Below are 26795 nucleotides of genomic sequence, written 5' to 3'. Positions count from 1 at the left end.
GTAATAATATATTTTGACTTGCCTCATGGAAAACATTTGTGCATCAGTCTTAAAGGCATTACATACTTCTTCATTAGATTGTTCCACGTATGTTGGAAATTCCTTAGGAGGTTGTTTTAAGTCAGCCAAACATAGTTTTCTTTCAAGACCCTTGTGAACACAACAACTTGTAACACCAGGGTGTTTAGGGAATGGAGACTTTGGATCACAGGATTTAACAGACAAGGCAGATGCCTAAAGATAAAAAAAAGTGGAATTAAAAAGTGACATTAAATAAGGTTATGTCTTATAGACAGCTATCAATTGACAGTCAAGAAAATGCAATAAAATAGCATTTAAAATATAACAAGGCCAAATATTAATGAAAAATAATAATAATAAATATTATTATTATTATTATTAATAATAATAATAATAATAATAATAATAATAATAATAATAATAATAAAAAATGGAGCTATAGGACCTAACGGGCTGTGCTGAATTAACAAAATTCTCTTAGAAATACTGCCACTGTTGTTTTTCATGGTCCGTGTCTGTTGTTACAGCTTATCCTTATGCATTTTGATACTGTTTCTGGGGCTATTACTTCTATTTCTGTTTCTTTCTAGCTTAACATATTTACAGTGAACTTGACAGCTGATACATTGATATATGTTTTCCAATCCACAAGCAACATTTTTTAGAGCATGGATGTACGATCTCGGCTATATATATATATATATATATATATATATATATATATATATATATATATATATATATGTATATATATATATACATATATATATATATATATATATATATATTGATGGGGTGCTTAGAGGCCCAAGACATCCTTTATATCTGACACTTTGTCAGTAAATAGGGCAGCACGCTCAGAGGTTAGCATTGCAGTCTTGCAGCGCTGGGGTACTGGGTCCTAATCCCACCAAGGACACCATCTGCAAGGTGACCCCCAGGTGACCCCCTGACAAAGGTGGCGCCGAAACGTGCGCATTGGGGCTGGCGTCACATGCGAGCACAGGTCTTCCTTTGCACACGTAAAACCCTTCTACTTTATATCTACCATGTCTGTATTAGGCGGTTTGTATATACACCTGCCCTAGATATCTTTGCATGACAAGCCATGTAAACAATACTTTGTGCTGCAAATGTACACCATTTTATAACATTTTCCTAAGGGCTCCGACACACATCCGTGAAACACGTGCGTGTTTGGTCCGTTTCCGTGTATACTGGAGACACGGCCAAACGTGCACCAATGTTACTATATCTCAGCGGTTACATTTGCGTTTTTGGTTATGTCCGTTAGTCCGTCTCCGTGATGCGTTTTGTGGGCCGTGTCAAACGCCAGCATGTCCGTTTTATTCACGCAACACGCAGCACGGACCCAATGAAAGTCAATGGGTCTGTGCGCACGTCCGAGTGACACGGACACATCTCTGTTTGCTCCCTGTACGTTTTGTGCTTTTTTCATGTGATGTCAGTCTTTTTTCTTTTTATGTTTCGTTCTCTCCCTCAGTCCGTCGGTCGGTCTCTATGTCTGTCGGTCGGTCTCTCTGTCTTATCTGTCCCTCTAGCTGTCTGTTGGTCAGTTCCCCCCCCTCTCTCATACTTACCGCTCCCCGATCTCCGGCGCGGCGCTGCACTGCTGTTATAAAAACTCCGGCGGCTTTTACTATTTTGAAAAAGCCGGCCGCCCATTAATCAATCTCATATTCCCTGCTTTACCCGCCCACCGGCGCCTGTGATTGGTTGCAGTCACACACACCCACCACGCTGAGTGACAGCTGTCTCACTGCACCCAATCACAGCAGCCGGTGGGCGTGTCTATACTGTGCAGTGAAAAAAATAAATAAATAATTAAAAAAAACGGCGTGCGGTCCCCCCCCATTTTAATACCAGCCAGATAAAGCCATACGGCTGAAGGCTGGTATTCTCAGGATGGGGAGCTCCACGTTATGGGGAGCCCCCCACCCTAACAATATCAGTCAGCAGCCGCCCAGAATTGCCGCATACATTATATGCGACAGTTCTGGGGCTGTACCTGGCTCTTCCCGATTTACCCTGGTGCGTTGGCAAATCGGGGTAATAAGTAGAGTTGAGCGCGGTTCGTGGTTCGTGGTTCTCCAGTTCGCGGCTCGAGTGATTTTGGGGCATGTTCTAGATCGAACTAGAACTCGAGCTTTTTGCAAAAGCTCGGTAGTTCTAGAAACGTTCGAGAACGGTTCTAGCAGCCAAAAAACAGCTAAATCATAGCTTGGTTTCTGCTGTAATAGTGTAAGTCATTCTGTGAATCAAACTATTATCACATTTCAGTGTATAGTGTGCGTGAACAGCGCCTTCAGATCACTGCTGTTTCTATAATGGCGATCGCCATTTTTTTTTTTTTTTTTTCTTGTCTTCCTTCCCTAAGTGCGCGCGTCTTGTGGGGCGGGCCAGCATGTCAGCCAATCCCAGACACACACACAGCTAAGTGGACTTTGAGCCAGAGAAGCAACGGCATGTGTGATAGGATCTGCATGTCACATGTCCCTGCATTATAAAACCGGACATTTTCTTCACGGACGCCATTATCTGCCTTCTGCGTCTTTGGTGTCAGACATCACTGTCGCAGCTCCGTCTTCCTGAGTCCTATAGCCGATACAGCTGTATGCGCTGCATACACAGCGTTAGACAGCTTAGGGAGAGCACTTTATAGCAGTCCTTTTAAGGGCTCCAACCGGCAGGGTCAGAGAGCCATAGGTGACAGGTCCTGCAAACAGCAACAGCGTCTGTGTAGCCCAGGTCAGGGATTTCCTACCTGCATTTCACCATTAGGAGGGAATAGAAAGGCAGGCTTCCATTCCTCTACCCAGAGCACCACAATCCTGCCACTGTACCCTCTTGTCCTCTGCACACTCCAACTGATAACTAAGCCATTATACTAGCAAACACTCAGTGTACCTAGTGGCATCCTATACGTGGCTATTGGACTTTGCTATAGTCCCACTAGTGCAAAGACATTTGCAGAGCGCGTCTGCCTGCGTTGCACACTACAACTCATTCTAAACAAGCCATTATACTAGCAAACACTCAGTGTACCTAGTGGCATCCTATACGTGGCTATTGGACTTTGCTATAGTCCCACTAGTGCAAAGACATTTGCAGAGCGCGTCTGCCTGCATTGCACACTACAACTCATTCTAACCAAGCCATTATACTAGCAAACACTCAGTGTACCTAGTGGCATCCTATACGTGGCTATTGGACTTTGCTATAGTCCCACTAGTGCAAAGACATTTGCAGAGCGCGTCTGCCTGCATTGCACACTCCAACTCATTAAAACCAAGCCATTATACTAGCAAACACTCAGTGTACCTAGTGGCATCCTATACGTGGCTATTGGACTTTGCTATAGTCCCACTAGTGCAAAGACATTTGCATAGCGCGTCTGCCGGCATTGCACACTCAAACTCATTTTAACTAAGCCATTATACTAGCAAACACTCAGTGTACCTAGTGGCATCCTATACGTGGCTATTGGACTTTGCTATAGTCCCACTAGTGCAAAGACATTAGCAGAGCACATCTGCCTGCATTGCACACTACAACTCATTCTAACCAAGCCATTAGACTAGCAAACACTCAGTGTACCTAGTGGCATCCTATACGTGGCTATTGGACTTTGCTATAGTCCCACTAGTGCAAAGACATTTGCATAGCGCGTCTGCCTGCATTGCACACTCAAACTCATTTTAACTAAGCCATTATACTAGCAAACACTCAGTGTACCTAGTGGCATCCTATACGTGGCTATTGGACTTTGCTATAGTCCCACTAGTGCAAAGACATTAGCAGAGCACATCTGCCTGCATTGCACACTACAACTCATTCTAACCAAGCCATTATACTAGCAAACACTCAGTGTACCTAGTGGCATCCTATACGTGGCTATTGGACTTTGCTATAGTCCCACTAGTGCAAAGACATTTGCAGAGCGCGTCTGCCTGCATTGCACACTCCAACTCATTAAAACCAAGCCATTATACTAGCAAACACTCAGTGTACCTAGTGGCATCCTATACGTGGCTATTGGACTTTGCTATAGTCCCACTAGTGCAAAGACATTTGCATAGCGCGTCTGCCTGCATTGCACACTCAAACTCATTTTAACTAAGCCATTATACTAGCAAACACTCAGTGTACCTAGTTGTATCCTAAACGTGGCTATTGTACTTTTGTCTATTCACAGTATTGGAACGATATTTGCAGCACGTCTGCCTGCATTGCACACTCTAACTTTTTTAAACTCAGCCATTTATAGTAGCAAACACTCAGTGTACCTAGTTGTATCCTAAACGTGGCTATTGTACTTTTGTCAATTCACAGTATTGGAACGTTATTTGCAGCACGTCTGCCTGCATTGCACACTCAAACTTTTTTAAACTCAGCCATTTATAGTAGCAAACACTCAGTGTACCTAGTTGTATCCTAAACGTGGCTATTGTACTTTTGTCTATTCACAGTATTGGAACGTTATTTGCAGCACGTCTGCCTGCATTGCACACTCAAACTTTTTTAAACTCAGCCATTTATAGTAGCAAACACTCAGTGTACCTAGTTGTATCCTAAACGTGGCTATTGTACTTTTGTCTATTCACAGTATTGGAACGTTATTTGCAGCACGTCTGCCTGCATTGCACACTCTAACTTTTTTAAACTCAGCCATTATACTAGCAAACACTCACTGTACCTAGTTGTATCCTAAACGTGGCTATTGTACTTTTGTCAATTCACAGTATTGGAACGTTATTTGCAGCACGTCTGCCTGCATTGCACACTCAAACTTTTTTAAACTCAGCCATTATACTAGCAAAGACTCACTGTACCTAGTTGTATCCTAAACGTGGCTATTGTACTTTTGTCAATTCACAGTATTGGAACGTTATTTGCAGCACGTCTGCCTGCATTGCACACTCAAACTTTTTTAAACTCAGCCATTTATAGTAGCAAACACTCAGTGTACCTAGTTGTATCCTAAACGTGGCTATTGTACTTTTGTCAATTCACAGTATTGGAACGTTATTTGCAGCACGTCTGCCTGCATTGCACACTCAAACTTTTTTAAACTCAGCCATTTATAGTAGCAAACACTCAGTGTACCTAGTTGTATCCTAAACGTGGCTATTGTACTTTTGTCTATTCACAGTATTGGAACGTTATTTGCAGCACGTCTGCCTGCATTGCACACTCTAACTTTTTTAAACTCAGCCATTATACTAGCAAACACTCACTGTACCTAGTTGTATCCTAAACGTGGCTATTGTACTTTTGTCAATTCACAGTATTGGAACGTTATTTGCAGCACGTCTGCCTGCATTGCACACTCAAACTTTTTTAAACTCAGCCATTATACTAGCAAACACTCACTGTACCTAGTTGTATCCTAAACGTGGCTATTGTACTTTTGTCAATTCACAGTATTGGAACGTTATTTGCAGCACGTCTGCCTGCATTGCACACGCTAACTTTTTTAAACTCAGCCATTTATAGTAGCAAACACTCAGTGTACCTAGTTGTATCCTAAACGTGGCTATTGTACTTTTGTCTATTCACAGTATTGGAACGATATTTGCAGCACGTCTGCCTGCATTGCACACTCTAACTTTTTTAAACTCAGCCATTTATAGTAGCAAACACTCAGTGTACCTAGTTGTATCCTAAACGTGGCTATTGTACTTTTGTCAATTCACAGTATTGGAACGTTATTTGCAGCACGTCTGCCTGCATTGCACACTCAAACTTTTTTAAACTCAGCCATTTATAGTAGCAAACACTCAGTGTACCTAGTTGTATCCTAAACGTGGCTATTGTACTTTTGTCTATTCACAGTATTGGAACGTTATTTGCAGCACGTCTGCCTGCATTGCACACTCTAACTTTTTTAAACTCAGCCATTATACTAGCAAACACTCACTGTACCTAGTTGTATCCTAAACGTGGCTATTGTACTTTTGTCAATTCACAGTATTGGAACGTTATTTGCAGCACGTCTGCCTGCATTGCACACTCAAACTTTTTTAAACTCAGCCATTATACTAGCAAACACTCACTGTACCTAGTTGTATCCTAAACGTGGCTATTGTACTTTTGTCAATTCACAGTATTGGAACGTTATTTGCAGCACGTCTGCCTGCATTGCACACTCAAACTTTTTTAAACTCAGCCATTTATAGTAGCAAACACTCAGTGTACCTAGTTGTATCCTAAACGTGGCTATTGTACTTTTGTCAATTCACAGTATTGGAACGTTATTTGCAGCACGTCTGCCTGCATTGCACACTCAAACTTTTTTAAACTCAGCCATTTATAGTAGCAAACACTCAGTGTACCTAGTTGTATCCTAAACGTGGCTATTGTACTTTTGTCTATTCACAGTATTGGAACGTTATTTGCAGCACGTCTGCCTGCATTGCACACTCTAACTTTTTTAAACTCAGCCATTATACTAGCAAACACTCACTGTACCTAGTTGTATCCTAAACGTGGCTATTGTACTTTTGTCAATTCACAGTATTGGAACGTTATTTGCAGCACGTCTGCCTGCATTGCACACTCAAACTTTTTTAAACTCAGCCATTATACTAGCAAACACTCACTGTACCTAGTTGTATCCTAAACGTGGCTATTGTACTTTTGTCAATTCACAGTATTGGAACGTTATTTGCAGCACGTCTGCCTGCATTGCACACTCAAACTTTTTTAAACTCAGCCATTTATAGTAGCAAACACTCAGTGTACCTAGTTGTATCCTAAACGTGGCTATTGTACTTTTGTCAATTCACAGTATTGGAACGTTATTTGCAGCACGTCTGCCTGCATTGCACACTCAAACTTTTTTAAACTCAGCCATTTATAGTAGCAAACACTCAGTGTACCTAGTTGTATCCTAAACGTGGCTATTGTACTTTTGTCTATTCACAGTATTGGAACGTTATTTGCAGCACGTCTGCCTGCATTGCACACTCTAACTTTTTTAAACTCAGCCATTATACTAGCAAACACTCACTGTACCTAGTTGTATCCTAAACGTGGCTATTGTACTTTTGTCAATTCACAGTATTGGAACGTTATTTGCAGCACGTCTGCCTGCATTGCACACTCAAACTTTTTTAAACTCAGCCATTATACTAGCAAACACTCACTGTACCTAGTTGTATCCTAAACGTGGCTATTGTACTTTTGTCAATTCACAGTATTGGAACGTTATTTGCAGCACGTCTGCCTGCATTGCACACTCAAACTTTTTTAAACTCAGCCATTTATAGTAGCAAACACTCAGTGTACCTAGTTGTATCCTAAACGTGGCTATTGTACTTTTGTCAATTCACAGTATTGGAACGTTATTTGCAGCACGTCTGCCTGCATTGCACACTCAAACTTTTTTAAACTCAGCCATTTATAGTAGCAAACACTCAGTGTACCTAGTTGTATCCTAAACGTGGCTATTGTACTTTTGTCTATTCACAGTATTGGAACGTTATTTGCAGCACGTCTGCCTGCATTGCACACTCTAACTTTTTTAAACTCAGCCATTATACTAGCAAACACTCAGTGTACCTAGTTGTATCCTAAACGTGGCTATTGTACTTTTGTCTATTCACAGTATTGGAACGTTATTTGCAGCACGTCTGCCTGCATTGCACACTCTAACTTTTTTAAACTCAGCCATTATACTAGCAAACACTCACTGTACCTAGTTGTATCCTAAACGTGGCTATTGTACTTTTGTCAATTCACAGTATTGGAACGTTATTTGCAGCACGTCTGCCTGCATTGCACACTCAAACTTTTTTAAACTCAGCCATTATACTAGCAAACACTCACTGTACCTAGTTGTATCCTAAACGTGGCTATTGTACTTTTGTCAATTCACAGTATTGGAACGTTATTTGCAGCACGTCTGCCTGCATTGCACACTCAAACTTTTTTAAACTCAGCCATTTATAGTAGCAAACACTCAGTGTACCTAGTTGTATCCTAAACGTGGCTATTGTACTTTTGTCAATTCACAGTATTGGAACGTTATTTGCAGCACGTCTGCCTGCATTGCACACTCAAACTTTTTTAAACTCAGCCATTATACTAGCAAACACTCACTGTACCTAGTTGTATCCTAAACGTGGCTATTGTACTTTTGTCAATTCACAGTATTGGAACGTTATTTGCAGCACGTCTGCCTGCATTGCACACTCAAACTTTTTTAAACTCAGCCATTTATAGTAGCAAACACTCAGTGTACCTAGTTGTATCCTAAACGTGGCTATTGTACTTTTGTCTATTCACACTACTGCAAATCTATGTGCAGCACCTCTGCATGACAACCTCGTGCTCTGTTTTTAATAAGCTATAATGATAGCACAAAATACTGCCATTTTGTGGCATCATAGAACTGGCTGTTGTATTCCATTAGTGCCCCACTGGTGACAAGCTATTTCTAGCACCTCTACATCACACCCTCATGCACATTTAGCTACGCTAATGTTATAGCAAACTCATGGAATTCATTGCTGCATTTCATAATTCGGAGGGATAGAAAGTCAGGCTTCCTTTAGCTTTTCCTTCTGTTCATAGACAGCATCTCCAAGACAAATTTCCCCTCCACGTCTAAGTGTGGAGAGGCAGCTAGTGCGCATGCGTGTGCCGATGTACCCCAGCTGCAGCATAATTACAGTGTTTCGCCTAGTGAGTATGCTCAGCCTGACTGTGCCATTCCTGACGCTAAGTCTTCATTTCGGGATACAGCGCATGCTCCCACACTAAGTGTGAAAAGCCTCTTTGCACAGGTGCTTGCATTCTGTGCCGGGTCTAAGTCCTGTTTTGTGCCTAGACACCATGCTAAAGCTGATAGTCTTTTTTCAGAGACTGTATTTCATGCTACTGAGCATGCTCAGGCACTTCCTGCATCAGAGACTAGGTCCGGTAATGAACTCTTTGGCCCTGGCCCTGATGTGGGGGTCCCATATAGACCACAGGGCATCAGGTGTCCTCCCAAATGGCTTGCAGAGGCCCACACCTATGACTTGTCACCGCATTATTGATGGTCAGACGATGACTGGTGAGGTGTTTGGGTCATGGCAGCCATGAGGTCATCATTGAAGTTGCGTTTCCAAATAGGACGCTAGTTATGCCACTCATGACGTGTCACTCTGCTTTTGTCTCCAGGAGGTGCATTGTGGTTCACCCTGGTTTGGGGCGGACCCAGGTTATAAAAGGGGCTGGAGCCAACAAGGAGGTGCGCAGTCTTCTATTATGCTCCGAAAGAGCACACCTCCATGTGTTGAACCCATTGCGGCTTTAGGCCAGAGGTAGGCAGGGATAGGGTGGTGGATGCAGGCCACCACCACAGTTGGTAACGCAGAACGGTTAAGACCAGCTCCTGTCCTAACAGTCCTGCTTGTGCAGCCCAGTGGCATTAACAGGCCTGCTGCTGCTGATGCGCCTGCTGTCCACAGGTGTGGCCCCTACGCACACGGTCAGCGTACTCAATGGCCCCTGTGTTGTTAACAGGGAGTTCCTGGGCTGGGTGGGCATGTGGACCCTGTGACGCTAACAGGGCTCACAGTCTCCAGATCCGAATGGCGTCTAACTCGGTTCAGGCTACTATTAGTTTCATAGCCACACAGCTCTGTATCCTCCACCAAACCTTCAAGTTGCCAACCTCTCCTTTTCCAACTGGGAGCACGGTGGACACTGACTGCTGAAGGTGATATATACCTTTCTCTTTCTTTTCTTATTAATTTTTGTTATATAGCGGTCACAGATTATATACCACTTTATCCAAATCTGCCAGTCCCACTGTAACAGATGTTGTTTCTTCAGCAAATGTTACAGTTGTTTAACCACCAAATCCACGGACCAAAATTTTTTTCCCCTTTCCAACACACCTGTTCCCCTTTCCAACAGCATCTGTCCTTTTTCAACTCATTTTGGGATATGACCAAAAGTGCAACTGTGCAGGGACACCGTACTCAACGCCATCTCAGCACAGCAGCCATCCCTCGGTCCCTCCGATGTGGACAAGTAAAAGACCATTTCCTCCTATCCATGACAAAGTGTTGAGATTCACTCTGTGCAGCACTGGTGTTTAGTGGAAAAGTAGATCTAAGATTGCGTACCACATTCTGCAGATACTCCTGTATACGTGCGTCTATTTCTATGGCAGGAATTAGTTCGCCAAATTTTGTCTTGTACCGGGGATCTAACAGTGTGGCAACCCAGTATTCAGGATTACTTCAAATTCATACAATCCGAGGGTCATGTAGGTAGTGCAGCAAGAAGGCGCTCATGTGTCTTGTGCATCCAGGAGGACCAAGTCCTTGGTGTGTTGGTGGCAGAGAGGTGAGAATCGTGCATCCTTCCTCTGCCCTCTACCTACAACCTCGCACAACCGAAATGTGAGCAAGCTCTCACTCATCTGCTGAGTCTTCCATGCCCATCGCCAGTTCGTCCTCCATTTCTTCATGGGCTCCTGCACTTTCATCAACACTTTTTGCTGATACTATGCGCCCTTGTTAATCCCTCTCCCTCACCATGACTGCCGCATAGGTGCCGCTGACCATCTGGACCTCGTAGATCTTGTTATCCCTTCCGCATATGACTCCTCCTGTACTTCCTCCCCTTCCTCTTGTCCCAACACCTGACTCCGAATAATAATTACAGTGTGCTCCATCATGTAGATGACCAGAATTGTCACGCTGAGAATGACATTGCCAGTGCTAAACATCTTCGTCGACATTTCAAAACTGTGTAGCAGGGTGCATAGGTCCTTGATCTGACACCACTCCAGCAGCGTGATCGGCACCACCTCTGGATCAACTTATCCCAGGCTATATGTCTTACCGTATTTCAGCAGGGCTCTGCGCTGCTGCCACACACGCTGCAACATGTGCAGATTCCAATTCCTGCGTGTCGGAACATCGCATTTACGGCGTTTAACTGCCAGACCCTAAGACTTCCGGAGTGATGAAAGTTGTTGAGCTGCTGTGTGCGCACGATGGAAGTGAGCACATAGCGAGCGTGCCCGCTGCACAAGGACATGTAGGCCGTGATGGTGTTTTAAAAATTGCTGGAGAATTCGGATCAACACGTGAGCCATAAAAGGCACGTGTGTCACATTGCCCTGAGGATGGCCCGCAGCCAGGTTTGCATCATTGCCGCACACGGCTGTTAAGTCACCAACGGAGTCCGCTCCGTCAATTTGTACTCCGGTCGCCAGGTGACAACGTGTTCCTTTCATGAATAGTGCTGATGATGGGAGAGTAGTCGATGCCAGCGGCGCAGGTGGACGCAGGTTATGCTCACCCACTGGGCTGCATTACCTTGACAGATGCAGAATCTCTGGCTGAATGTAGCTGGTGGGTATCTCACAGATGAAATACCATCATTCAGCTACAACCAATGGGAAGACACCACACCCTTTTTTATGCCCATCCTGTCTGCAGACCACTGCCAGACATAGCTATGAACCTCTGGTTAATTTTACCCCCAGTTCAGTTTTATGATTTTGTGTGCTTGTTACCTGACTACTTTTCCTGCTTGCTGTTTATGTACCTTGTTGGCCGATACGCATTTCACCTCTGCTTGTTTTCTGATTAAGTCCTGGCCGTCCCATTCTGTTCCTGTTCCTCAATTAATGTTTTGACCCTGCCTGACTACTATTCTCTGTAATAGCGGTGTGACTCACATTTCCCATACATTTCAAAGTAAAACTTTGACCGCCTGATGGCATTGAGCTCTGCTGCCAGCATAGTAAGGAGGTGTGTGGTAGTCCTTGTGCGCAGTTGCAAGGAAGGGTGGCCTGACCACACAGGGTTTGCGCAAAGGTAGAGGACCCACACGAGGTTGAAGAGGCAGAAGCAGTGTATTAACTTCTACATACAGAACAAGGATTGAAACAACTCGTGGGGACGGCAAGACTTGTACAGCAGACCCTTCTCCATCTCTCACCATAGTTTGCCAGTGCCCAGTCAGTGACATGTACTGACCCTGTCTATGCTTACTGGTCCAAGTATCTGTGTTGAAATGCACCCTGTCGCACACAGATTTTCTCAAGGAAGTGGTGATGTTGTGTGCGACATGCCGGTGTAGCGCGGGCATGCTTTTCTTGGAGAAGCAGTGGTGATTGGGCATCTGGTACTGGGGCACAGCGACAGACATAAGGTCTGTAAAATCCTGTGTGTCCACTACGCGTAAAGGCAGCATTTCGGTAGCCAACAGCTTACAGAGGGATAGAGTCAACCACTTAGCTTTGTCATGGGTCGCAGTAAGTGGCCTTTTATTTGACCACATCTGAGGGACAGAGATCTGGCTGCTGTCTGTAGACGGTGTTGAGTAGGGTGTCCCTGGAAAAATGCAGGTTTGTGAGAAAAGTGCAGGCGGAGACATGATGTTGGCTTCATCTTGCCTTCAGATCTGTTCATCTTGTATCATTTTTAAAAAACACAGCAAGCAAGGGTTACTCCAAGCGGAGTCTCCCTTTTTTTCCAAAAATTGTGCCCCACACAGACACCTTATCAGTGGCAGCACTTGTGCCCTAGTTGCAAACAGGATGTTTTGATTTGCATCAAGCACATTCCAAATCCACAAGCATTTACTCTCCCCAGGATGACACAGGGGTAGTAAATTCCTTCTGGATCCATGACTTGTTCATTTTGATGAACGTCAGTCTGTCCACATTGTCACTGGACAGACGCGTGCGCTTATCTGTCAGCACACACCCAGCAGCACTGAAGACACGTTCAGAGACAACGCTGGCAGCTGGACACGACAAAATCTTCGAGGCGTAACTGGAGAGCTCTTGACATTTTTCTAGATTTGAAGCACAAAAGGAGCAAGGCTCCATTTGCAAAGTCATTGCATCGATGTTCATTTGGAGATACTCCTGTATCATCCTCTCCATCCGTTGACTATGTGTCAGACTTGTTGTCTCTGGTGGCCTTGCAAAGGAGGGTCTAAAAAAATTATGAAAAGATTCCATAAAATTGCTGTTACCAGCACCAGATACGGTCCTACTGGTACGGGTAGACTGTTGAAGATGACGAGGCCGTCCCATGTTTGTCAAGTTACAACTGGGAGAATCACTCCCTTCACCTGCACGGTTGTTTGGTGGAAAAGCCGAGCTAAGATCGAGTAACAGCTTCTGCTGATACTCCTGCATACGTGCGTCCCTTTCTATGGGTGGAATTATGTCACAAAATTTGGACTTGTCCCGGGGATCTAATAGTGTGGCAAGCCAGTAGTCATCATCACTTCTAATTTTGACAATACGAGGGTCATGTTGGAGGTAGTGCAACAAGAAGGCACTCATGTGTCTTGCGCAGCCATGCGCACCAAGTCCACGCTGTGTTTGTGGCATAGAGGTGCTAACCGTTCTTTCTTCCTCTGTCATCTCCCCCCAACCTCTTTCAACTGAAATTTGACCAAGGTCCCCCTCATCTGCTGAGTCTTCCATGTCCATGGACAGTTCGTCCTCCATATCTTCATGTCCTCCTGCACCTTCCTCAACATGTCGCCTGCTACCATGCGCCCTTGTTGATCCCTGTCCCCCATGGTCCCATGCCTGCCGCGTTGGTGATGATGAACGTCTGGACCTTGGTGATGTTGTTGTGTCTTGCGCATATGAATCCTCCTGTAGTTCCTCCCCTTCCTGTTGTCCCACCCCCTGACTACGAATAGTGTTTAGCGTGTGCTCCAGCATGTAAATGACTGTAATCGTCATGCTGATAATGGCATTGTCAGCGCTAAACATATTCGTCGCCATGTCGAAACTGTGCAGAAGGGTGCATAGGTCCTTGATCTGAGATCACTCCATCAGGGTGATCTGCCCCACTTCTGCATCTCGTTGGCCCAGGCTATACATCATGACGTATTGCACCAGGGCTCGCCGGTGCTGCCACAGTCGCTGTAACATGTGGAGAGTTGAATTCCAGCGTGTCGCCACATCGCATTTCAGGCGATGAACCGGCAGGCCGAAAGACTTCTGGAGCGATGCAAGTCGCTCCGGTGCGGCGGTTGAACGGCGGAAGTGAGCACTGCAGACAGTTTCCGTGCCCTGGTCAGAAGGCCATCTAGGCCGGGATAGTGTGTTAAAAATTGCTGGACAACAAGGTTAAACACGTGAGCCATACAAGGCACGTGTGTCACCTTGCCCAGGCGAAGGGCCGCACCCAGGTTTGCAGCATTGTCGCACACGGCCTTACCAGGCTGCAGGTTGAGTGGAGACAACCATTTATCAAAATCAGTCTCCAGAGCTGCCCACAACTCAGTCGCTGTGTGACTCCTATTTCAAAGACATGTCAAGCTAAAGACCGCCTGATGCCGTTGCGCTCTGCTACCAGCATAGTAATGAGGGGTGCGTGATTCCTTCTGCGCAGTGAGAACGCTGGTGGCCTGACCAGGCAGGCTTGGGGCGGAGGTGGAGGACCCAGATGAGGTGGAGGATGCAGAAGCAGTGGCGGAACTTGGACAGACAGAGGATTGACACACAAGTCGTGGGGACGGCAAGACTTGTGCAGCAGACCCTTCACCATCTATCACCATAGTTACCCAGTGGCCAGTCAGCGACATGTAACGTCCCTGTCCATGCTTACTGGTCCAAGTATCGGTGGTGAAATGCACCCGTTCACACACAGAGTTTCTCAAGGAAGCGGTGATGTTGTGTGCGACATGCTGGTGTAGCGCGGGCACACCTTTCTTAGAGAAGTAGTGGCGACTAGGCATCTGGTACTGGGGCACAGCGACAGACATAAGGTCTCTAAAATCCTGTGTGTCCACTAGGCGGAAAGGCAGCATTTCTGTAGTCAACAGCTTACAGAGGGATAGAGTCAACCTCTTCGCTTTGTCATGGGTCGCAGGAAGTGGCCTTTTATTTGACCACATCTGAGGGACAGAGATCTGGCTGCTGTGTGTAGACGGTGTTGAGTCGGGTGTCCCTGAGTATAACAGCTTGGTATCCACCAATATTAAATACGCCTAAAATATAACTTTTAATAAATATATTAAAATAAAAGGACCAGACATACATATATAGCGCAATAGCGCCTAAAAATTGTCAATTGTGATATCCTATATCTGGAGTATTAGAAGAATACTATCACAGACAATAAATGATAGGCAATAGATTGGTCGGCATTAGATAACCCTCAGTAAGTAATGCAAGGAGGGAAATAAAAGGCAACAATCTCACCCGTCTTCACTTCATTAAGGGTGAGTGTTCCTCAGCCGCAAGAAGGTGTAAGATACGGAGTTGCCACATCAATAAGATCCTGTGGCTTCCACACGTATTCCACGGGTTCTCTTTGCAAACAACTCCGATGTAATATAATAGAAACTTTTTCCTTTTCTCAACGCGTTTCAATAAATCCATAAATCATCAGGAGAATTAGAAAGGAAATGTGGTGTCTTTTAATGGAACCGGCATATCCGCCATGAGGTTCAGACACCCATCCGATGCCACATTGCTATGTCACTCCTAGGACCGGCACTTCAGCCACAAAGTCCTGACACGTGGCGCTAATCGGTATTTATTGAAACGCGTTGAGAAAAGGAAAAAGTTTCTATTATATTACATCGGAGTTGTTTGCAAAGAGAACCCGTGGAATACGTGTGGAAGCCACAGGATCTTATTGATGTGGCAACTCCGTATCTTACACCTTCTTGCGGCTGAGGAACACTCACCCTTAATGAAGTGAAGACGGGTGAGATTGTTGCCTTTTATTTCCCTCCTTGCATTACTTACTGAGGGTTATCTAATGCCGACCAATCTATTGCCTATCATTTATTGTCTGTGATAGTATTCTTCTAATACTCCAGATATAGGATATCACAATTGACAATTTTTAGGCGCTATTGCGCTATATATGTATGTCTGGTCCTTTTATTTTAATATATTTATTAAAAGTTATATTTTAGGCGTATTTAATATTGGTGGATACCAAGCTGTTATACTCTATTGTTCATACGGTATATCCATATCCAGTTGCTTTATTCTATCGGGTGTCCCTGGAAAAATGCAGCTTTGTGAGGAAAGTGCAGGCGGAGACATGATGTTGCCTTCATCCAAAGTTGGTGCTATCGATGTCTGAGAGAGCTGTACACACTCACTTGTTTCCCCTTCCAAACCAACTGACGACCTACCAAGCAAACTGCCTGTTGCGGTTACAGTGGTGGAAGTTGTGGGTGGAAAAACAGGTGTGACAGCTGTCCCCACAGTCCTAGAAGATGACGAGCGCGCGGATGCACTGGAAGGGGCAGGCGGTGGATGGTTCGCTCCGCTAGGCCGCATTGCAGCACGGTGAGCTTCCCATCGGGCCATATGATATTTATTCATGTGACGATTCATGGAAGAAGTTGTCAAACTGCTGAGGTTTTGACCTCTACTAAGAGAACCATGACAAATTTTACAGATCACATAATTTGGGCGATCTTTTTCTATGTCAAAAAAGGACCTGGCTAGGCAAGGCTTAGAGGCCATGCGACCTGTTGATCCACCCCGAATAATGCTCAGAGGCAGAGTGGTGGCTGAGGATGCAGTTGTAGACGTGCTACCAGTGCTCCGACTGTGTCCAGGAAGGCGCCAGGTTACTTCGACGTCGGTTGCATCCTCCTCCACCGCCTCTGTTGACCTCCTCGAGTGTCTGACTGTGGGTTGACAGTAGGTGTGATCTAGAACTTAATCATCAATTGTTGTGTTTGCACTCCCCTACCCCTCAGACCGAGTTTCTTCTTGCCCTGACCGAATATTTAAGTTGTCATCCCAATCGGGTATCTGCGTCTCATCTTCATCAGTATGTTCCTCATTGCCTATAACCACAGTTGTTGGAAAGGCAGCATTTTGGTAGCCAACAGTTTGCATATGATGAAAGTCAACCTCCAAGCCATTTCATGCCCTTCTAAAAGCATGTAAAACACAGCGAGGGGACTCCAACCACAGTCTCCCTCGTTGCCACTAACTGGGCCACACACACCCCACTTGACTGGCATCGGTTGAGCCCCCTTTTGAAAAAGAAAAAGATGCTTTGCATGAAGCACTCTCAAAAATACGCGTGCCTTTCCCGTCCCCTGGCTGACCCAGGGGAAGAAAAGTCCTCTGAGAGCCATGACTTGTTCATCTTGGTTCTTTTAGAGACACAGCGAGGGGACTCCAACCACAGTCTCCCTCGTTGCCACTAACTGGGCCACACACACCCCACTTGACTGGCATCGGTTGAGCCCCCTTTTGAAAAAGAAAAAGATGCTTTGCATGAAGCACTCTCAAAAATACGCGTGCCTTTCCCGTCCCCTGGCTGACCCAGGGGAAGAAAAGTCCTCTGAGAGCCATGACTTGTTCATCTTGGTTCTTTTAGAGACACAGCGAGGGGACTCCAACCACAGTCTCCCTCGTTGCCACTAACTGGGCCACACACACCCCACTTGACTGGCATCGGTTGAGCCCCCTTTTGAAAAAGAAAAAGATGCTTTGCATGAAGCACTCTCAAAAATACGCGTGCCTTTCCCGTCCCCTGGCTGACCCAGGGGAAGAAAAGTGGTTCTTTTAGAGACACAGCGAGGGGACTCCAACCACAGTCTCCCTCGTTGCCACTAACTGGGCCACACACACCCCACTTGACTGGCATCGGTTGAGCCCCCTTTTTAAAAAGAAAAAGATGCTTTGCATGAAGCACTCTCAAAAATACGCGTGCCTTTCCCGTCCCCTGGCTGACCCAGGGGAAGAAAAGTCCTCTGAGAGCCATGACTTGTTCATCTTGGTTCTTTTAGAGACACAGCGAGGGGACTCCAACCACAGTCTCCCTCGTTGCCACTAACTGGGCCACACACACCCCACTTGACTGGCATCGGTTGAGCCCCCTTTTGAAAAAGAAAAAGATGCTTTGCATGAAGCACTCTCAAAAATACGCGTGCCTTTCCCGTCCCCTGGCTGACCCAGGGGAAGAAAAGTCCTCTGAGAGCCATGACTTGTTCATCTTGGTTCTTTTAGAGACACAGCGAGGGGACTCCAACCACAGTCTCCCTCGTTGCCACTAACTGGGCCACACACACCCCACTTGACTGGCATCGGTTGAGCCCCCTTTTGAAAAAGAAAAAGATGCTTTGCATGAAGCACTCTCAAAAATACGCGTGCCTTTCCCGTCCCCTGGCTGACCCAGGGGAAGAAAAGTCCTCTGAGAGCCATGACTTGTTCATCTTGGTTCTTTTAGAGACACAGCGAGGGGACTCCAACCACAGTCTCCCTCGTTGCCACTAACTGGGCCACACACACCCCACTTGACTGGCATCGGTTGAGCCCCCTTTTGAAAAAGAAAAAGATGCTTTGCATGAAGCACTCTCAAAAATACGCGTGCCTTTCCCGTCCCCTGGCTGACCCAGGGGAAGAAAAGTCCTCTGAGAGCCATGACTTGTTCATCTTGGTTCTTTTAGAGACACAGCGAGGGGACTCCAACCACAGTCTCCCTCGTTGCCACTAACTGGGCCACACACACCCCACTTGACTGGCATCGGTTGAGCCCCCTTTTGAAAAAGAAAAAGATGCTTTGCATGAAGCACTCTCAAAAATACGCGTGCCTTTCCCGTCCCCTGGCTGACCCAGGGGAAGAAAAGTCCTCTGAGAGCCATGACTTGTTCATCTTGGTTCTTTTAGAGACACAGCGAGGGGACTCCAACCACAGTCTCCCTCGTTGCCACTAACTGGGCCACACACACCCCACTTGACTGGCATCGGTTGAGCCCCCTTTTGAAAAAGAAAAAGATGCTTTGCATGAAGCACTCTCAAAAATACGCGTGCCTTTCCCGTCCCCTGGCTGACCCAGGGGAAGAAAAGTCCTCTGAGAGCCATGACTTGTTCATCTTGGTTCTTTTAGAGACACAGCGAGGGGACTCCAACCACAGTCTCCCTCGTTGCCACTAACTGGGCCACACACACCCCACTTGACTGGCATCGGTTGAGCCCCCCTTTTGACAAAGAAAAAGATGCTTTGCATGAAGCACTCTCAAAAATACGCGTGCCTTTCCCGTCCCCTGGCTGACCCAGGGGAAGAAAAGTCCTCTGAGAGCCATGACTTGTTCATCTTGGTTCTTTTAGAGACACAGCGAGGGGACTCCAACCACAGTCTCCCTCGTTGCCACTAACTGGGCCACACACACCCCACTTGACTGGCATCGGTTGAGCCCCCCTTTTGACAAAGAAAAAGATGCTTTGCATGAAGCACTCTCAAAAATACGCGTGCCTTTCCCGTCCCCTGGCTGACCCAGGGGAAGAAAAGTCCTCTGAGAGCCATGACTTGTTCATCTTGGTTCTTTTAGAGACACAGCGAGGGGACTCCAACCACAGTCTCCCTCGTTGCCACTAACTGGGCCACACACACCCCACTTGACTGGCATCGGTTGAGCCCCCTTTTGAAAAAGAAAAAGATGCTTTGCATGAAGCACTCTCAAAAATACGCGTGCCTTTCCCGTCCCCTGGCTGACCCAGGGGAAGAAAAGTCCTCTGAGAGCCATGACTTGTTCATCTTGGTTCTTTTAGAGACACAGCGAGGGGACTCCAACCACAGTCTCCCTCGTTGCCACTAACTGGGCCACACACACCCCACTTGACTGGCATCGGTTGAGCACCCTTTTGAAAAAGAAAAAGATGCTTTGCATGAAGCACTCTCAAAAATACGCGTGCCTTTCCCGTCCCCTGGCTGACCCAGGGGAAGAAAAGTCCTCTGAGAGCCATGACTTGTTCATCTTGGTTCTTTTAGAGACACAGCGAGGGGACTCCAACCACAGTCTCCCTCGTTGCCACTAACTGGGCCACACACACCCCACTTGACTGGCATCGGTTGAGCCCCCTTTTGAAAAAGAAAAAGATGCTTTGCATGAAGCACTCTCAAAAATACGCGTGCCTTTCCCGTCCCCTGGCTGACCCAGGGGAAGAAAAGTCCTCTGAGAGCCATGACTTGTTCATCTTGGTTCTTTTAGAGACACAGCGAGGGGACTCCAACCACAGTCTCCCTCGTTGCCACTAACTGGGCCACACACACCCCACTTGACTGGCATCGGTTGAGCCCCCCTTTTGACAAAGAAAAAGATGCTTTGCATGAAGCACTCTCAAAAATACGCGTGCCTTTCCCGTCCCCTGGCTGACCCAGGGGAAGAAAAGTCCTCTGAGAGCCATGACTTGTTCATCTTGGTTCTTTTAGAGACACAGCGAGGGGACTCCAACCACAGTCTCCCTCGTTGCCACTAACTGGGCCACACACACCCCACTTGACTGGCATCGGTTGAGCCCCCTTTTGAAAAAGAAAAAGATGCTTTGCATGAAGCACTCTCAAAAATACGCGTGCCTTTCGCCTCCCCTGGCTGACCCAGGGGAAGAAAAGTCCTCTGAGAGCCAGGTCCACATTGTCAGTGGACAGACACGTGTGCTTATCTGCCAGCAGACCCCCAGCAGCACTGAAGACAGGTTCCGAGAGAACGCTGGCTGCAGGACACGACAAGATCCTCAAGGCGTACGTGGCGAGCTCAGGCAATTTATCCAGATTGGAAGCCTAAAATGAGCAGGGCTCAAGTTGCACAATAATGGAATCGATGTTTCTTTGCATATACTCATATATCTGTGTGTCTCCCTCTTTTTCCTTGTCCAGCTGTTTTGTTTTCACATGAGTATATGTCCTTGTCACTTTCCCATGTGTTTGTGTTATGTTGTGAGTTGTTTGTCACCTTTTGGACACCTTTCAGGGTGTTTTCTAGGTGTTTTACTGTGTTTGTGATTGCCTGCCATTGTTTCCTATGGGCTCGAGTTCGGTTCGTCGAACGTTCGACGAGCCGAACTCGAGCCAGACCCCCCGTTCGGCGAACCGCCTCGAGCCGAACCGGGACCGGTTCGCTCATCTCTAGTAATAAGGAGTTATTGGCAGCCCATAGCTGCCAATAAGTCCTAGATTAATCATGTCAGGCGTCTATGAGACACCTTCCATGATTAATCTGTAAGTGACTGTAAAAAAACACACACACCCGAAAAAAATCCTTTATTAAAAATAAAAAACACAAACAAATTCCCTCATTACCAATTTATTAACCCCGACAAACCCTCCATGTCCGGCGTAATCCACGGACTCCAGCGTCGCTTCCAGCTCTGCTGCATGGAGCTGACAGGAGCAGCAGAAGACACAGCCGCTCCTGTCACCTGCACGCAGCTAATGAGATGAGTAGCGCGATCAGCTGCTGTCACTGAGGTTACCCGCGGCCAATCACAGGCGCCGGTGGGCGGGTAAAGCAGGGAATACGAGATTGATTAATGAGCGGCCGGCTTTTTCAAATTAGAAAAAGCCGCCGAAGCAGTGTGAATGCCGTGCAGCGCCGGTGATCGGGGAACGGTGAGTATGAGAGAGGGGGGGACACTTCAGTCACTCGGGGGATTAGCGGTCACCGGTGAATCCTTCACAGGTGACCGCTAATCAGTACACGGCACAGACAGAGCCGCGGCATGAGAATGAAGTCGGGTGAAGTTCACCCGAGTTCATTCTCATTCCGCTACTCTGTCTTCCGACATGTAGTAACGACATTTTGCATCACACACGTACATTTCACACGGACAACACATACACATGTCAGTTATTTCACTCACGCACACACGGACATTCCACACGCACATACGGCTAGCATACGGGATACACACGCAGGCCACACATACCATAAAAACAGACCTAAAAAACGGAAAACGGACCCGAAAAACGGCCCGTTTTACACGGACGTGGTTTTCACGGATGTGTGGCGGAGCCCTTACATTGTACATTACAGCCATCACTACAGCACATACCCATGTGAGTGCTGATAACAGTGCATATGGTTTTGGCCCTCGATACTACCGATGGTCAGCACTATATGTGTCCATTATTACTTATATTATCAAACAGACACCACATGGTTAGGCTTTTTGTTATTGCATGTCTGCTATAGACATTATACTTGTGAACACATGTGTTAATGTGAAATGGTACTGTATCTTTGATTTTTTTCTAGTAATATAATGTATCAGTTTTAGTACCTTAACACCTGTGCAGTGATACCTGTCCTTGACCTTTTTAATATTTATACATGTGATGCCCTTGTTCTAGGTTCTCTGCCAGTTGGTATTCATTTTAAATAATAAAATTTGTTATACTTTTTGACCAAATCGGTTTCCCTTAGAAATTATTTATTTTTTTTTCTAAATTTTGGTGCCTAGTCATTTTTCCCGTAGGTCAGCTACATCCATACGACCCACACACTATTTTGAACATATATACCAATCCTCTTACACTATATCTTTTAGTGTTGTGCATGGTCATATTTTTATCTGATCAACTTCTGTATATAACTCTATTACAGTATACATTATACAGAAACGCAATACATTTCACGTGGCAAAGCACAACATTATGCTGGCAAACATTACCTCTACCTTAACCTATTTCCAGCAAACCCATTTAAATGCTACACATCACAATTCACATTACATCAATAAGATTGGTATCTTCAGGGGGAAATGTGACAGTCCATCTCCTTTGTATCTTGTAGGGCAAGGTCATAGTACGCTTTCTGCTCCCCAGTAAGATATGGAGCTAGGATCTCTGCCCATTGTTTTGGGGCTGTTTCTCCCATTCTGCCACTCTCTCAAAGACAGGAAAGCCTCAACATCGACCTCCAAAGTAATTTTCTACAAGGCCTTCTATACTGTTCGCCTTACACAGGTACCTGTTACATCTCGTGGCTCTCCTGAGGCAAGGACTGAGGCAGTCTCCCATTCCTTGCCTGCCACGAGCACTCCTGCTCAGCAGTGCCGAAGGTCTGCCAGACTGCGCAGTGTGCAGGAGATACCTTCTCAGAGAGGCAGCAGAAGGCTGACACCTAGTGGTTCTCCTGTTACAAGGAGTGAAGCGGTCTCCCATTCCTGGCCTGCCGCAGACTCTCCTGCTCAGCGGCCCCGAAGGTCTGCGAGGCTGCACAATGTGCAGAGGTTTACTGCTCAGGGAAGCAGTGAGATACCCGTTATCTCTGCACATTGTGAGACCCAGGATCCCGCCTCTATTTCCCAGAGGCAGGAGGGTGAGCATGTGCAATGCGTGGTGGGTCCTGATTCGCTCACTGACGTCACACGGCTTGATGACGAGGCTGGTGACGTGGTGAATCCTGACTGGCCAGGCTGGGACGTCGTAGACCCTGATTGGGTCAAGTCCGTCATCTCCGCCTCGCGCCCGCCCTCGGGTGGAGCTGCACCTCCTTAAAAGCTCCCCCTGCCATCACGGCGGCGCGCGACCGTCCTTCTATGTTTGGATGTCTGGCAGCGTGCTGCCACGCCACTGCTCAGGCATTACTGTCTCTTGTGGGCTTGGCCCTTGCTGCTCCGGCAGTACCTCGTTTGCAGGCCGTGTTCCTGCCTTGCTGCTCCGGCAGTACCCCCGTCAACAGGCCGTGTTCCTGTCCCAGGTGAGCTCCTCAAGTCTCCATTGGACTCACCTGGTTATTGAAAGCACACGTGCGTGGGCACCTCTGTGCTACCCTCGTGCCATATTCTCGTGACTTCCACTGGCACACGTGCGTGGGCACCTCTGTGCTTCCCCGTGCAACAGGTACACCGAGCCGTGAGATCTGTGCCATACAACCCTCACGGGTTAGGGCAGATGGGTGTACATAGATCGTCTGTGACATTCCAGACGATCGCTAGCAGCAACCCGCTCACTCTTCACCCACCATAGCGGCGGTCCCTTACACCGCACAGTGGACCTTGACCGGCGGAAGCAGTCCATTTCCCATCTTGGCACGCTTCCCCGGGTCCCCCTCATAACATTACGGTCGCGCCAAAGGTCTGGCTATGGCTGAAGAGCAGCAGCAGTTGCTGCGTTATGTGCAGCAGTTGGAGTCACGATTGGCAGCAGTGGAGCAGTCTTCCTCTGATAAGACTACTCTGACGACAGTCGCCACCCAGGCGGCTACCCAGGCTGTGCTATTGGGCGGAAGGTCTCCTCGCCTTGCGCTTCCAGAGCGCTTTAGCGGCAACAGCTCTGAGTGCCGTGGTTTTATAAACCAGGTTACCACCTACTTAGAGCTGTCCGCGACTCTTTACGCTACCGAGAAGGCGAAGGTAGCCTTCGTCCAGTCCCTGCTCACAGGGAGAGCGCTGAAGTGGTCCACGCCGTTGTGGGATCGCGGAGATCGTGTGGTGAATAACTTAGCAGCTTATCTTGGGGCCATGAGAATGGTGTTCCTCGGGCCTCAAGTCACCCACGATTCCGCGCTGCGCCTCCTACGACTTCGGCAAGGGTCTGCTTCAGTCGGGGACTTTGCTGTACACTTTAGGACACTGGCCGCAGAGCTGGACTGGCCGGATAAGGTCCTTGTCCCTGTGTTTTGGGAGGGCCTGGCAGGGTTTGTCAAAGACGCACTGGCCACACGTGAGGTGCCTGCCACTTTAGAGTCCTTGATTCAGGTTGCCTCTCGCATAGACATCCGCCAGGCGGAGCGAAGGCTCGAGGTCTCTTCAGCACCCACGTCTTCTCGGCCTAAAAAGCGTCTGACTCCCGTCTTCCATCAGACAGGTCCCCCAGCCAGTCCTGTAGGCGACTCCGTGGAGTCAATGGAGGTGTCCAAGGTGGTCTCCTCTGCCCCAGGTTCTCGGTCTTGTGTCATCTGCTTTTCCTGTGGGCAGAGGGGACACATAGCTACCCGATGTCCCAAACCGTCGGGAAAAGACAGCGTCTAGTTTCTATCAGAGGGGGGACTCTAGACGCTACTTCTCCCTCTAGGTTGACTATCAGCGCCCAGTTGCAGTTCGGCACTACTCTCTTCTCTGCCCTGGCTTGCTTGGACTCAGGCGCTGAAGGCAATTTCATCTCGACCTCCCTGGCAACCCGATACTCAGTTCCCCTGGTTCTGTTGCCCAAGCCACTCAGGGTCCGGGTAGTCGACGGGTCCATACTACTCGATCCTATCACCCAGATCACCATCCCTCTCAGGATGGATGTACCACCGGGACACCATGAGCAGGTGTCCTTCCTGGTGCTTCCAGGGGGGACGGATGAGATCCTACTGGGCCTTCCCTGGTTGAGACAGCATGCTCTTATACTCAACTGGGCAACAGGGGAGATCTCATCCTGGGCAGGATCCTGTAGAGAGCACCTCGTGACTACCGAACCACCCGCTACCATTAGGTCGGTTGGGTCCTCAGGGAATACTGAGGGGCCGGGTTTACCGACACCTTATGAGGCCTACAGGGATGTCTTTTCCAAAAGGGCCGCAGATACTCTTCCTCCCCACCGGCCATATGATTGCCGAATAGACCTGAAGCCAGGCTCCGAGCCCCCCAGGGGCAGAGTGTATCCACTCTCTGCTCCAGAGACGGAGGCTATGTCCAAATATATTCAGGACAGCCTGGCGAAGGGGTTCATTCGCAAGTCTATTTCACCGGCTGGTGCAGGGTTCTTTTTTGTGCAGAAGAAAGAAGGGGATCTGCGCCCCTGTATCGATTACAGGGGATTAAATGCAATCACGATCAAGAACAAATACCCTTTGCCCCTCATTACTGAGCTATTTGATCGATTCCGCGAGGCAAAGGTCTTCACAAAGCTGGATCTACGCGGGGCGTATAATCTAGTGCGAGTCCGAAAGGGCGATGAGTGGAAGACCGCCTTTAACACCAGGGACGGTCACTACGAGTATCTAGTAATGCTCTTCGGACTCTGCAATGCCCCCGCCGTATTTCAAGACTTTGTGAATGACATTTTCCGGGATTTGTATCTTTCCGTGGTTGCATACCTGGATGACATTCTTATCTTCTCCCCCGATCTTACCACCCATCGGAGGGATGTCATCCGAGTACTTAAGAGGCTCCGCACCCATTCGTTATATGCTAAGCTGGAAAAGTGCGTTTTTGAACAGGAATCCTTGCCGTTCCTGGGGTACATAGTGTCCAGTCAGGGGTTAGCAATGGATCCGGGGAAGTTGGAGACAGTGATGAACTGGCCTGAGCCCCGCTCGCTGAAGGCGATCCAGCGATTCTTGGGGTTTATCAATTATTATCGCCAGTTCATTCCCAACTTCTCGACGGTGGCAGCACCCATCATTGCCCTTACCCGCAAGGGCGCTAATCCCAAAGCATGGACACGGGAAACGGTAGAGGCATTTCACACTCTCAAAACTCACTTCTCCAGAGCTCCCATCCTTCATCGTCCAGACATCTCCAAACCCTTCCTACTGGAGGTAGACGCCTCTTCGGTCGGTGCAGGTGCAGTCCTGTACCAGAAAAACGAACGAGGAAGGAAACATCCGTGTTTCTTTTTCTCCAAGACCTTTTCTCCGGCTGAGAGGAACTACTCCATAGGGGATAGGGAGTTACTGGCGATGAAACTAGCATTCCAGGAATGGCGACATCTCCTGGAGGGTGCGAAGCATCCATTTGAGGTTTTTTCTGACCACAAAAACCTCACATACCTCCAGACAGCACAACGCCTGAACCCAAGGCAGGCCCGTTGGTCTTTATTCTTCTCCCGGTTCCGCTTTATTATCCGCCACCTGGCCGGTGAGAAGAACGTACGGGCCGATGCCTTGTCACGTTGTATGGTTGTGTTGGAGGAGGACGAGGAGGAGCCTCGTCTTATACTACCCCCGGACAGCTTGAGGATGGTCACTCCCACTTCTTTGGACCAGGTGCCACCTGGCAAAACCCTCGTTCCTCCTGAACTACGGAACGAGGTGCTATCGTGGGCCCATGCCTCCAAGGTCGGGGGTCACTT

The 26795-nt window shown here is 47.4% G+C and overlaps 1 protein-coding gene across 1 annotated transcript in view; it reads right to left on the bottom strand.

Moving 5' to 3' along the window:
• GC (GC vitamin D binding protein) overlaps positions 1-26795 on the bottom strand; it is a 383851-nt gene that overhangs the window by 95166 nt on the left and 261890 nt on the right. Inside the window, exon 4 of the mRNA XM_075337198.1 lies at positions 23-234. Coding sequence (XP_075193313.1) covers positions 23-234 — 212 coding nt within the window. The remainder of the gene's footprint in view (positions 1-22; positions 235-26795) is intronic.

This window comes from Anomaloglossus baeobatrachus, chromosome 1, assembly GCF_048569485.1.
Source record: "Anomaloglossus baeobatrachus isolate aAnoBae1 chromosome 1, aAnoBae1.hap1, whole genome shotgun sequence".
Classification (NCBI taxonomy): Eukaryota; Metazoa; Chordata; class Amphibia; order Anura; family Aromobatidae; genus Anomaloglossus; species Anomaloglossus baeobatrachus.
The sequence above is the reverse complement of the archived record's forward strand: the minus strand, read 5'-3'. Positions and strand labels throughout refer to the sequence as shown.